The 12,914-nt window shown below is 39.9% G+C and overlaps 1 protein-coding gene, 1 long non-coding RNA gene and 3 other non-coding genes across 7 annotated transcripts; 1 reads left to right on the forward strand and 4 right to left on the reverse strand.

Annotated features, from left to right (window-relative positions):
* Positions 1–631: 631 nt before the first annotated feature.
* ctps1a (CTP synthase 1a) lies at positions 632–10,620 on the forward strand. Of its 3 annotated transcripts, none has more exons than XM_031740902.2 (18): positions 632–808; positions 2,953–3,135; positions 3,214–3,384; positions 3,476–3,576; positions 5,139–5,255; positions 5,414–5,497; positions 6,479–6,559; positions 6,643–6,794; positions 6,894–7,026; positions 7,371–7,459; positions 7,563–7,657; positions 7,770–7,832; positions 8,857–8,900; positions 8,986–9,082; positions 9,162–9,217; positions 9,446–9,542; positions 9,643–9,787; positions 9,866–10,620. In XM_031740902.2, the coding sequence occupies exons 2-18, from the start codon at positions 2,967–2,969 to the stop codon at positions 9,948–9,950; spliced, it is 1,779 nt and encodes a 592-aa protein (XP_031596762.1). In that variant the 5' UTR covers positions 632–808; positions 2,953–2,966; the 3' UTR covers positions 9,951–10,620. The 3 variants fall into 3 exon arrangements, with proteins under 3 accessions (XP_031596762.1, XP_039461804.1, XP_039461803.1); XM_039605870.1 differs by lacking the exon at positions 632–808 and adding an exon at positions 876–894 and having other exon boundaries at positions 9,866–9,950; XM_039605869.1 differs by lacking the exon at positions 632–808 and adding an exon at positions 2,721–2,867 and having other exon boundaries at positions 9,866–9,950.
* A 38-nt stretch (positions 10,621–10,658) lies between these two features.
* Positions 10,659–12,839, reverse strand: LOC116321132. The gene is made up of 6 exons (XR_004199511.2): positions 12,702–12,839; positions 11,914–11,964; positions 11,608–11,666; positions 11,389–11,435; positions 11,052–11,122; positions 10,659–10,882 (listed from the first exon to the last, which is right to left on the reverse strand). It is a non-coding gene; the product is annotated as an uncharacterized LOC116321132 (long non-coding RNA).
* Positions 10,945–11,014, reverse strand: LOC116321139. Its single transcript, XR_004199515.1, has one exon. It is a non-coding gene; the product is annotated as a small nucleolar RNA SNORD99 (small nucleolar RNA).
* Positions 11,192–11,322, reverse strand: LOC116321137. The gene has a single exon (XR_004199513.1). It is a non-coding gene; the product is annotated as a small nucleolar RNA SNORA44 (small nucleolar RNA).
* LOC116321136 lies at positions 11,739–11,876 on the reverse strand. The gene has a single exon (XR_004199512.1). It is a non-coding gene; the product is annotated as a small nucleolar RNA SNORA16B/SNORA16A family (small nucleolar RNA).
* Positions 12,840–12,914: the final 75 nt, after the last annotated feature.

Below are 12,914 nucleotides of genomic sequence, written 5' to 3' on the forward strand. Positions count from 1 at the left end.
AAGACATTGAGATTCTCAGCCACTTAAAATATGCACAATGCAAGGGGGCTCCAAGCAAGATGATATAAGGCAGATAGATGCCTGGTGTGTGTGAGGGGGGTGGGGGGTGCCATCTTTTCCCTCTCCGCCCCTTAACCATGAAACATGGGCTCCCCCTGCTGATCCAAAAATACAAACGGTGTTGCCTTCAAGGGCCAATGATTTAAAACAACAACAGAAAGAACAAAAAGGTCTTTGTAAATCTGAGGAATTGGACTTAATAAACATAAATACATTTTTTTAAACGCACAAAAAACGACAAAAAAGTGGTTCTAGAGACAAAGTGATTAAAAATTATTCTGACTGGCCTCTCAGAAATAAAGTCTCCATTTTATTAATTAATTTGCATCAGGTAGGTTTTTTTTGCTTATTTTTCTTTTTTATTTAAGTATCAGCATTTTTCTATGATAATACGTGTTTGTCTTTTGTCAGCTACTCAGATTCCTCTGTGCTAAACTGCATACAGGGATGCATACAGGCTTTTACTTGATCAACCTCGCGGAAACCAAACATTCCCCCGAAGGCCGCAGTAGTTTCCGAGGCGTACCTGAAGGTAACATATCATTGTCGTAAGTGTGTTGAATGACGTAGAACAGCCCTCAGTCGTGCTTCATACACGTGTGGGGCTAGTTTGTGGATAGATGGGATTTTAGGGAATCACAGTACCAAAAAGAGTCAATATTTGGATCGAAATTTCGAAAGGTCCTGCTAACTGTTTGCGTCGTTGACGTTCCTTTTAAAGAGGAGTCTTTGGTTGCGGAACATTTCGGTGAGTTGAAATCTGATAGAGATACAGAGGTTGTTGTTGGCTAGGTAGAAAATTATGTCAAGGTAAACGAATACGTCTCGCTTCCGGTAAGAATAAAACAAAATAAAATTCTACTCGGAATATCTTCTTAATATTATTGTAGAAATGATTTGTTATATTACGGCTCACATACTCTCGCTCACATTTAGACTTGGATGGCAACGTTTAGAAATTTGAGTGTATAAACTGTTATGTGCGCGTTTTTAAATACCCAACTTCGCTTTTATTTTGAAAGCCGTGTTGGGGATCGTAACAATTTGGCAGGCTTGATAGAAATGGAACATTAGCCACCCTTTGTAGTTAAAGAAACTAATGAAATTGGTACCTTGTTTAGCAAATCTTAAGCATCCCCTTTGTGTGTTGTAGATACTAATGACCGCCTTGGTCTGGTGTAGCTGAAAATAACTCCCGTAACGATGTTGACCATTAGCTAAAAGCTAGCTGTGCCGGCTGGTTTTGTTCACTTTGCAACTGTGGCGCGCGGTGTACTCGTGCTTCCCGAGAGCCATGCTTCATGTATAAAAACCCCCCCAAGTTTTTCAGGGTCGTAATACGACACAGTATGTTTTTAGACGTACTTTGAAACACATTTAGTTGTCGACCTTCGAGCCTATGTAACGTTACTTTTATTTTTATTTAAGTTCTATTTACCTGAAAACAACAAAATTAATGTGGGGGTCCATTGTTTTTGTACAAGGAGGAGGACATACGTGGTCTGGTCTGTTAACTTTACTGAGTCTTTCTTTGCTGAATACTGATCTGTTCATATTTAGCTTTCCTGTTAAACATCTGAACATCATATGTATATTGCAATGTAACCCAGCTCAATAGGCAGCATGATAATGTACTTAATCATCATAAGGAGGGGGGGGCAAAACTTTCTAACGCGAGGTTCACCAAATTCCAAAGCTTTTAACTACTTCATTCTTTAGCAAGTTGGTCTTTTCTTCATTCCAGTATTATTTTAATACACAATCAAGTTGAGTCTGCTATGAAAATGAAGAAAATGTTTTAAAAAAAGTTCTTATTTTTAGTAATGTATCTTGTTTTGACCAGCCACATGTCCCACGTGGTTAAAGTTGACCTAAAAAGACAAAAGCTTTTTTTCCACTCAATTATTAGAACACAGACACACAACTGGTCTTTTACATCAAAAACATTAAAATGGTGCCATTAGACTATTCACTGTCATATATCCCACTGTATTAAGACTCAAGTTGAGGCCATTAACTTGCAATATGGAAGTAACATCAGTTATTTCCATCCATTTTGCTCTGCATGTGGTATGTAATGTAACAAGTGCTCCAGCGACTCCCAGTGGAGTCATTTGTTTACAATGGGGTTACAATTATAATACTCCAGCTACTAGCATCCCAGACTTTGCTGCCTGGTTGCACTCTGTGTGTGATTGATGATTTTGCTATACCAATAATTTTTCAATACAACATTGTTATATAGCATAAACATTTGTACTGGTGTCATCGCCGACAATATGATACAACACAGCCCTAGGATGACGGTAGCAATTTGCTTCACTTTATTTGATGTGCTGAAGTTATTCTACAAAGAAGCCACACAGACATGCGCGCACACAAGTGAAGACACTCAGTGATTATTTTTTGTTGTTTTTGGTCATAGACTGAACAAAGTGGAGTTTGGCCTGGTCACATGATAACTGTTTGAGGGAAACAAGATTGTAGTCACTCATGCTCAAAAGTAATGGCTAACCACAACTAGAGGTTGAAGCCAATATATGCTAATACACTACATTGTTATAATCATATCTTATCTTTGTTTTTGTCCGGCAATTCTGGTATTTCATCTTATCGCATGATATTATAATAGCCTATCTAGGAACCTTTACTTTGATAAGGTCTTAAGAGGAAAAATGGTCAGTGAATGCATCAGTAAGACCAAAGTGCCTGGAGAAAATTGAACAGCAACAACAACTGAACAAAGATGTTATCACAAACAAAGAATTATTAATTCACATGTAATGTGGGCCAATAAGTTACTGCGGGTAAGCTTCTGAAAATGACTATTTTAAATGTCTAACTAGTTATTAGTGGTTTACTGTTGCTTTCTAATCACTCATTTACCTCCAGGTACCAGAGCAACAATGATGAAGTACATCCTAGTAACTGGAGGAGTCATCTCAGGTATCGGCAAGGGCATCATTGCAAGCAGTGTGGGCACGATCCTCAAGTCATGTGGCCTGCATGTGACTGCAATCAAGATTGACCCTTACATCAACATAGATGCGGGCACTTTTTCGCCCTACGAGCACGGTACGTCAGTGGAGATATTCAGTATAAATGAACATGTGCAGGCATGTCATCTAATTGTTTACCCCTCATTCTGTCCAGGTGAAGTATTTGTGCTGGATGATGGGGGTGAGGTTGATTTGGATCTGGGGAACTATGAACGCTTCCTCGACATCCGGCTGACAAGAGACAACAACCTAACCACGGGCAAGATCTACCAGTCAGTCATCAACAAGGAGAGGAGGGGAGACTACTTGGGCAAGACTGTGCAGGGTATGCAACGGTCGGGTCATTTAGAGAAGGATGGTAATGTCAAAGATGAGTCATTAACCGAACACGCATTTTATGCTTTGCTCTTTTCCAGTGGTGCCACACATCACAGATGCAATCCAGGAATGGGTTATGAAACAGGCACAAGTGCCAGTTGATGATGACGATATAGAACCTCAAGTGTGTGTGATTGAGGTAGGCTGGCTGCTTGAATGAAGTAAGATTACATGAAAAAAGCATTTTTTTTTATGCTGATTTGATTTCTCAATCCTAAAAACTGGTTTCTTTTCAATAACATGTATTATTACATTTGCATAATTACACATTAGATTGGCGTGGTGGGTAATGCTAGCTAGCCAGGTAAGATAACCCATGAAATATGCACAATCTGATATCTCCATGTTACAAGAAGTTACCTGACATTGCTATTATAAAAATCACAATCAGACCAACATGAGTAACCTAAATTTGGCTAGCAGCAAATCTGACGTCTTAATATATTTGTTATATTGCATAAATTTGTTCTAGAAGAGTTTTATATAAACAAAGGCTTTTTTCCCCCACCACATTCCAAAGGTATGACCTCACTGCAACATGATTGGTCAGTTGCAGTGTTGTTCCTGGACCAACATCATTGTCATAATGCAGGAACAACACCTAAATGAGGGTATCAGATACACCCTGAAATACACTGGCTGTATTTCTGCAACATCATGTCTCCAGCACAGTTGCGTTCTTTCCTCGGTCTGGCTTTAAAATGACTCCCAAGAATCTTTCAGAAGAAGCTCTGTCTTACTCTGCATGTGGTCTTTTATTTTAAAAATGACTGGATTTTCTGTACTGTTGTGCCTGACTTCCTGCCCTATTTACTTGCTCCGTGCAGCTTGAGGTGGCATCTGTTTAAAAAGACAAAACAAGAAAACCTATTTTAAATTATGCTGAGTGGAAAGCCTCTTCTGGGACGCCGCTGTAGATCTGGTGGAGTCACAACCGCTGTTTTGAGTGTGTGCGCAATCATTTCTGGACCACTTCTGAGTAGAAAACCACCACAACAACATCCAGTGTATTTTAGGGTTAACAGTTGGGAAGACCTCGTCTGCTACAGAACGTCCAAGAAGAGAAAATGGTAGCCGTGATGCATCAATCAGACTTTATGGTGCTTCATGTTTGTTTACATAACTGTTTGGCTACACAGAGGGATGGATTGTGGGAATAGGACTTGCTCGGATGGTTGGGGGTTTTTCCACAAAGTTTTTCAAATAGTTACGCAATCTCCCTCCGTATATCTCTGAGCTTCTGTGCTGGAATGCCATTAAAATAGCAGTAAAAACCGACATGATAATACATCCGTGTCTTCAGCCCAGCTACGACAGCTCCAGCCAAATGTGCCAGGTTTCAAAAATCAAGAGGTGCATGACATGTGCGTCAGGGGGCACTCTGTGAGCATAAAAAAACACCCTTACTATTCAGTATTGAAAGCCAATTATAGTCAACACCATCGGTCTGCAGGAGGGAAAACTCATAGTTGAACCTGTGGTAGGATAATCTGCTCTGTTATAGTGACTCACTTGGTACATTTTCAGCAGTGTGGTATGCCATAAAGCGTAATATCAATAGGCTGTTAAGGGCTGGAAAACTGTCATAGATTACCAAAGATTCCCTGTATTTTGATCAAATGTCATTAGGATCTACCTTTAATATTGTGTAAAACCCCCCCTGCCTTGATGGTCACTGCCAGTGTTTGTGTGTGTTTGTAGCTGGGAGGGACTGTCGGAGACATAGAGAGCATGCCATTCATCGAGGCCTTCAGGCAGTTCCAGTTTAAAGTGAAGAGGGAGAATTTCTGTAACATTCATGTCAGTTTGATACCACAGGTAAGACAGCCATAATTAAAAAGTTGTGCCCAGATTTTTGTTCTGCTTTAATGAGGTGTTGCTTAGATACCTCTAGGAAATGAAACTAGCTTCTAGAAGGTGATTGTTGTAGACTGTCTCATTATGTACCGGTTTGTTGTTTGCATGGTTGTGTCCAGCCCAGCGCAACAGGAGAGCAAAAGACCAAACCGACACAGAACAGTGTGAGAGAGCTGAGAGGCCTGGGCTTGTCTCCTGATCTGGTGAGTGAGTTGCTATTACATAAACATGTTTGATGCCTCATTTGCATTTAAATTACATTTCTGAATTAAAATGTATTTTTGAGTGGCACATTTTACATGTTGAAACCCAGATGTTTTATGTGCAAAACATTCTTTGATTCTTAATCCATAATTTCACTGTAGGCAACCAGGGATTGCAGTGCCATGAAAGTACTTGCCCTCTTTCCTGATTAAATATTTGTTTTGTTTTGTTTTTTGCATATTTGACACACTTAAACGTTTAAGATCATGGATATATCCTATAACCCCATTAATCATTTTCTGTATGCATATATGTTGTCACACGAGGTGCCTGAACTGTAAATGCTGCTCCATTCTGCTTCTTCAAATGAAAAATGGATTAACCATTTGTTACCGCTGTATGGAAAAATTGTGCAAACTCTTTGTACAGTCACCATCAACCAACCACGGACCCTTAACTGTGATTAGTAATTAGTGTGCTAACATTCTGATAATATTGCAAGCAGTTTTGTATTCATACATGATGTAATTGTACTAAAGCATGACCCCTTTAAATTTTAAAGCAAGACTTTATTAGATCACTGGTATAGTGGGGTGATGCGTTCATGCTGATGCTCTGCATTGTTGATATGATGGTTTTAACCTTCTGGGAAGCTTTTCTAAAACTGAATGGACATGATCCTGCTGAAAAATTAAATCAAGGAAAAATTAAAGCCTCCTCATCACAGTACAAAAAAAAGAGAAATTTAGTCAGAATGGAGTTGGAGGCCTTTGCCAGTTTGCACATAATCAGGACTGTAAGATGAAGAAAGGTGCTCACACAGATTTCTATAAAGTTAAAAAGACAAGTCATGCAAGAGGACACACATTTTCTTACTTGAACCCAGCCTCATGTGTGCGACATGTGGCAAAGTTCAACTTTGGACAAACTTGGAATCTGATCTTTAAAGGTTTTTCTGTTTGTTTGTTTTTCACTGGCAGATCATGTGCCGCTGTACAACTGCTCTGGAGAACTCTGTCAAGGAAAAGATCTCAATGTTCTGCCACGTGGAGCCTCAGCAGGTAGGTGAAGCACCTGACAGGCTTGATGAAGCCATAACGCTCTCTCCGTACACATCTAAAATGGATGACCTGTCTTCTTCCAGGTCATCTGTGTGCACGATGTGTCATCTATCTACAGAGTGCCATTACTGCTGGAAGATCAGGGTGTGGTGAGCTACTTGAGCAGGAGATTGAATATGCCAATAGAGACCAGACCAAGGAAGATGCTGACTAAATGGAAGGAGATGTCTGACAGGTGAGTGAGCACCTTTGTGGGTTGAACGTTTCCCATGAGAAGTCATTGTCCTCCAGAGAAGACAGAGTAATAAATGGATGCCCATATTTTTCCTCACAGGTCGGACAGACTGCTAGAACACTGCTCTATCGCACTGGTGGGGAAGTACACAAAGTTCTCAGACTCCTATGCTTCTGTTATAAAGGCTCTCGAACACTCTGCACTTGCCATCAGCCACAAGTTGGAGGTTAAGGTATGTACACAGTCATAGTCTTAGCTCAAATGATCTAGACATGGTTCAAAGTGAAGCCAGCTCCTCCTAGATTTGGTGCTTCCTTATTGTATTACATGGATTAAATATGACAGTCTTTACAGTACCCTGAAGTTTAAAGGTATTACTGCTCTAGGGTAGGGGAAAGTGTTGATAGTTATATTTTTAGTTATGATTAGTGGTTAAATAGTTGATTTTAGTTTGGGGTTTTTTTTGTTTTTTGTTTTTGTCTGTTTGTTTGTTTTGGGAGGGGGACTTTTGTTTTAAACAACTTGACTTGTGCCTCTAGACCAACCATGTAAACTGTGTACATCTCTTCATCTCAGTATATAGACTCTGCTAATTTGGAGCCAAGCACTCTGCAGGAGGACCCAGTGAAATACCATGAGGCATGGCAAAAACTCTGCAGCTCTGAGTGAGTGCCCTGTAGGAGCACAGTGTCTTGTCTCACTAGATAATCCAGCCTGAATATTAAAATGGAACTTTTATCAACATGACAATGTTTCCACTGTCCTCAGTGGCATCCTGGTTCCTGGAGGTTTTGGTGTGAGGGGAACTGAAGGAAAGATTCATGCCATCAACTGGGCCAGGAAACAGAAAAAACCCTTCCTCGGTACAAGAGTTTCTGTGGATCACATTACATGTTTTATTATCTTACTCCATATTTAATGTCAGTAAGTAGCAGCATCAGAAACACTACTTGACTGGTGTTCATATTTCTGCAGGTGTGTGTCTTGGAATGCAGCTGGCTGTATGTGAGTTTGCCAGGAACGTGCTCGGGTGGACAGGTAATGTTTTTGATATTATTTTTACAGTAAAGAAGAAACAAAGCAGGAAGACATTGCATTGTACTAAATGTTATTCACATTACCTTAAAATTTTGATGTTGAGTGATGTAGGTAATTAATAAATGATTGAAATTTCATAGATGAAAAGTGTATATTGTTCCATGTATACAATAATTTGGGATGGATAGGTAATGAACATAGGATCTATATCTATGTCAAGTTTAATCATTGAGAATGTTTGTGGGTACATAAAGGTAGATCCAAAGAGGACCATCATAATCTGATTGTGTGTCCTTGTGTGTAGAGGAATAAAAAAAAGAACCACATTGCCTACTTCGTATTTCAGTCAAAAGTCCAGATTTTCCCACAATATCCTCGATCTCAATTGTTAAGGTTCGACTGGAGAGGAGCAAATTTTTTTCTTATGGCGTACTATTTTTGTGGGAAATTGCAGCGTCAGTTGTGACTGAAAATGTATTTGGGGGGGGACAAGTACTTGTTTCTTTAGCAACTTAACTAGCAAAGGTTCAGATGTCTGTTCCTGCTGTGCATCAGTCAAGTTCTTGTACTTTTCTGCGTGTTTAGTTTTGTAAAGGCGGTTCCTATAATACTTAAACGTAGCCTTCTGATCTTCAAAAACTTAGAAATTTTTAAAAGTTTTTTTTTTTTTTTTTGAACTTCAATAAATTAATACTGGCTTTATTTTTCTTTTTTGGGTCAGCCGATGTCTTTCAGAGCTAGCAAACTCAGGCCAAAAACACTGGTTCCAGCCAGTGTCTGCCCTCTTGTCAACTTGGCAGCTGCCGTAATGCTAACATTGAACCCTGAAACTACAGAAGATAGTCCGTCAAAATAACGTGTTTGTTACAGCACAGTTATTTGAGAGAGGTGTGGGAATGGGAGCTTTCTTCAAAGAATAGTCAGTTTTCAGCTTGAAATGCTTCTCCTACTTACAAAAGGTGGGCACTGGTGGCTGACTGTTGATTGAAATAACTAATGGCATGTTGTTCTGTTTCATTCTTAGATGCCAACTCAACTGAATTCGATCCAGAAACGAAGCATCCTGTGGTAAGTTTTATGCATTGCACAAACAACCTGACTCCTGCATGCACTGTAACTGTATATTAAAATCCTTTCATTTTAATCTTTGCAGGTGATTGATATGCCAGAACACAACCCCGGACAGATGGGTGGCACCATGCGGCTTGGGAAGAGACGGACCATTTTCAAAACCACCAACAGCACACTGCGTAAGAAAAGCTTTTAGTTTAACCTAGACCAGCCGGTGAAGCACTGTTGCTCTGTGCTTATAGCTCTTCTGTGTTCCAGGAAAGCTCTATGGAGATGCAGAATATGTGGATGAAAGGCACAGACATCGATTTGAGGTAATGCTGAACTCATAGTTCATCATCATTAAAAAAAGAAAAAAAGCTGCAGACAGCTTTTTTAAAGTTATTTTTGTCTTTATTAAAAAGTGCAGTGAAGAAACAGGAAAGCAGGAGAGAGAGTGAGTGGGGGACAGACGTATAAGCATCCGGGGTCGAACCCAAGGAGCTGCAAATGGTCAACTGCTCAACTTGTGATCCAAATGTATACCTTGTTTTTGTGAACAGGTCAACCCTGAGCTTAAGAGCCACTTTGATGAGAAGGGTTTCCGCTTCGTAGGTCAGGATGTGGAAGGAGAGAGGATGGAGGTCATTGAGCTTGACGGTACAGAAAAGCAAACAGAATTATTTTCAGTTTTAATATATCAACCTTTTCTGTCAAACCTTCAACAGACTCTGTTTAAAATAGTTTTCTCCACTTCCAGATCACCCATATTTTGTTGGTGTGCAGTATCATCCCGAGTTCACTTCACGCCCCATCAAGCCGTCACCCCCCTACCTTGGTTTGTTGCTCGCTGCTGCTGGGAAGCTGCAGAGTTACTTACAGAAAGGCTGTCGTCTATCTCCACGGTAAATAGATTGCATGTCTCAGTTTACTCATGTTCTAAAGGTATGCATACTAATTGAGACTGCTTCTGTGCCACACAGGGACACATACAGCGATCGGAGCGGCAGCAGCACACCAGACTCTGAGATATCAGAACTGAAACTTCCTTCACTCTCCAATGAATGACCCATCTGTGGAAGATATTTTAACACATTTCTTAATTAAGTGTCCTACCATCAGTTGTCTCAAGTGTTGGAAAAAAAACTGTACTGTTCACACAGATAGGGCTGGGATTTCCTACAGTACAGAAGTGACTACAGGCAGCTGCAGATTAAGTTATGGGACTTTCAGCTCTAGAGTAAACTATGCTCATGAAACTTAAACACCAGTTTTTAAATAAAATTTAAACTGTTAATATTCCTTTTTTCCTCTTCCTATAAATGTTACAGAACACACTGAAAACAAATTGGAGTGGTTAACTTCAGTTGTCACTCATTTCTACAACAGCACTTTAGAAACAGGTTAAGCATGGGAGTTATGGGTTTCCAGATTACCCATCTTGTAAGTTTAATTCATCATATTTGAAGTTTAACTTAACCTCTTGATATATATTGCAACAGGTAGGCAATACAATTGTGACTAGATATTCAAGTCTTGAGCTCTAGGTCATCTACTGCAGGCATACAACATGGTGTGTGATTAGTTTTCCACTCCCCTACCTTCCTCTGACTTCCACAGGGTTTATTTCACCCATGTCATACTGTTGTAAAGAAACTGTCACTTTTGTTTCTGATGCCAATCTACCACTACAGTACTGTTGTGGCCTTAATGTAAATAAATGTGCTACAAACTTCAATGTCTCCATTCTTTAGATCATGTTACAGACAAGTTTCCAGAGGTAGTCAAGTCAGTTTTATTACAATCTGCAATTGTCACACATACAAGGTTAATTTTCTTAGGTTCAGCCTTCTTAAAAGAGCCAGGTCAACAGGTGCATGCATTTCACAGCTGCAAGAAAGCTCCGTTCCAAGTTTCTCTTCAGTAGTGTTTGTACCTGGCCGGAAAGTCGGCACCAATTCTCATGGAATTGTCACGTCACTCCCAACGTAGCACCATACCTGAAAAATAAACACCTCGGTTTAACCAAATTCAGAAGCTTTTTGTAAACATATTCGTTATGCACTGATCTCAGTCCCATATCCGCAAGCTTCATCCAGAAGTCAACAATGTATTAAGGTCATCATAGATCTTTAATAGCCATTGTGACCAATTTCAGCATCAATATACCTGTAAATTACAGATGTGAATGCACTTCGTTACACCTCTGCAACACCAGGAGGTCACAAGCGGATAGATGCCTAAAATAAATAAGGAAGAAAAGTGAGATCACAAGTTGCATGTTAGCTTTGTCTATTTTTCAAGCAGATGTCTGTAGGACAGCTGAGTGGCTGCTGATGGCACAGAGTGGCCACAGCAGTCAAAGACCACCCTGTTTTCTTGCATGCACTTGGAGAGCCAGGAGCTACAAACAAGCACCGACCCTTAGGATAGCATGCCGGAACAGGGACACAAGTGGTCTTTTTGAAAAAAAGAAAAAAAAAAAAATTAAAAGTCAATTCCTTACCTGAATGAGCAGCAGTTTTCATTCACAAATGACAGGTCTCCATTCACCTAACAAGAAAATTTGGTTAGTCGTTTTGCCCCAACAAACATTGATTAAAGTCAGTCAATACTATCAATTTGTAATAAATGTGGCTCAGGTAGAATAAGTCTCAATCAAGACTAGATCAGTGAGGGCAAGTTTGTCATCACAGCCAGGATTGTCTGAAATATTTTGAGTTACCTGCATGTTTTCTTCTCATTTGATGGTTTTGGCCTTGCACCTTTGGTGTCACCCAGTACCTGTTGGAAGACAAGGCAAATCACTTACATTTCTTTGAAAGTGTGCATTTAATCCTGGGATAAGTCACTGATCAATGTCCTTCCCCTAAATGTTGCTGTAACAGTTATTTTCAAAACTGAACAGCGACCGTCGGTGAAAGTCTTCATGTCGGCTTCCTTTTGACCGTTCACTGCTACATGGGAGCATGAACGGCTTCGATAGGAGCCTTTTCACGATGGGACAACTAATTTTAGTTTAAAGACTCACCTGCATTCTGCATGGTGGGAAGCAAGGTTGAACTGCCATTTCAAATAGACCCTAGAGTCAAAATAAAGAAGATTAAAGATTAGTTATGTTGAAAAAATGTTGCCTGTGCCACCATCTTTAATAACAAACTGCATCTAGTCTAATTTTGATTCTAAAGGTAGTTGTTACAATGACATCAATGCTATTAACGTCAGAGGCCTTAAAGGCCTTAATGTTTATTAAAATGAGCTAGCATTCACATGTTGAGCCAAGCTACAATTATTAAACAAATCCCTAAAACAATATACTGCATAATGACATATATAATACATATTTAAGTATGTAACAACTGCATGTGTTTAAAGAAATGGCTTTGATTTTACCACCTAATCTGATTTCCATGCCACTCTAAGAAAATTTCTCCAGATCCGCCCCTGGCCACGTGGTACAAACCCATTAGCATCCAAGCTAAGCTATCACCAAGCTAAGCTATAGCTAACCCTTAGCATGGTCACTAAAGCTTAGGTATATCTACTGTCGAGTTGCCAGGTCTATGACAAGTCAGCAAGAAGTGTTGATTATAAAAACAGCACTATACTACATATCCCAAAGTGTTAACTAGTCAAGCATTATGGCTGTAGACACAAGCTAACGTAAAGTCGTTCACTCACTTACGCTAAAAGCGGTACATTAATGTTATAACTAAATGAGTTCAGTGTCGAGATGGGCTGATTTAAAAGTTACGCACAATTAATGTAAATACCTGGAGACATGACCTTACTAATCGACAACACCAGCATAAAACTTACCATAGATCTTTCTTGGGGACTTGCACTCGCACGGAAGACTACACGAGGAAGAGAGCAAGCAGCAGGGCCCGCTGTTCTTATATACTCACGCTGATGTCCAGCGGCTGTGCGCTGATTGGCGCGCATTACTCACGCGGACTGGTTGAATAGTGGGATATGTAGTATCACACTCCTTTTCTTTCTTTCTTTCTTTCTTTTTTTTGTAAGCAACGC

The sequence above is a fragment of the Oreochromis aureus genome, linkage group 22 (genome assembly GCF_013358895.1).
Source record: "Oreochromis aureus strain Israel breed Guangdong linkage group 22, ZZ_aureus, whole genome shotgun sequence".
Lineage (NCBI taxonomy): Eukaryota > Metazoa > Chordata > Actinopteri > Cichliformes > Cichlidae > Oreochromis > Oreochromis aureus.

Excerpts from the sequence above, each read along its gene's own strand:
- ctps1a (XM_031740902.2), top strand. The coding sequence starts at position 2,967 with ATGATGAAGTACATCCTAGTAACTGGAGGAGTCATCTCAGGTATCGGC. Across the intron at positions 6,560-6,642 it reads GCCACGTGGAGCCTCAGCAG|GTCATCTGTGTGCACGATGT; the intron begins GTAGGTGAAGCA and ends GTCTTCTTCCAG. Across the intron at positions 7,460-7,562 it reads CAAAAACTCTGCAGCTCTGA|TGGCATCCTGGTTCCTGGAG; the intron begins GTGAGTGCCCTG and ends CACTGTCCTCAG.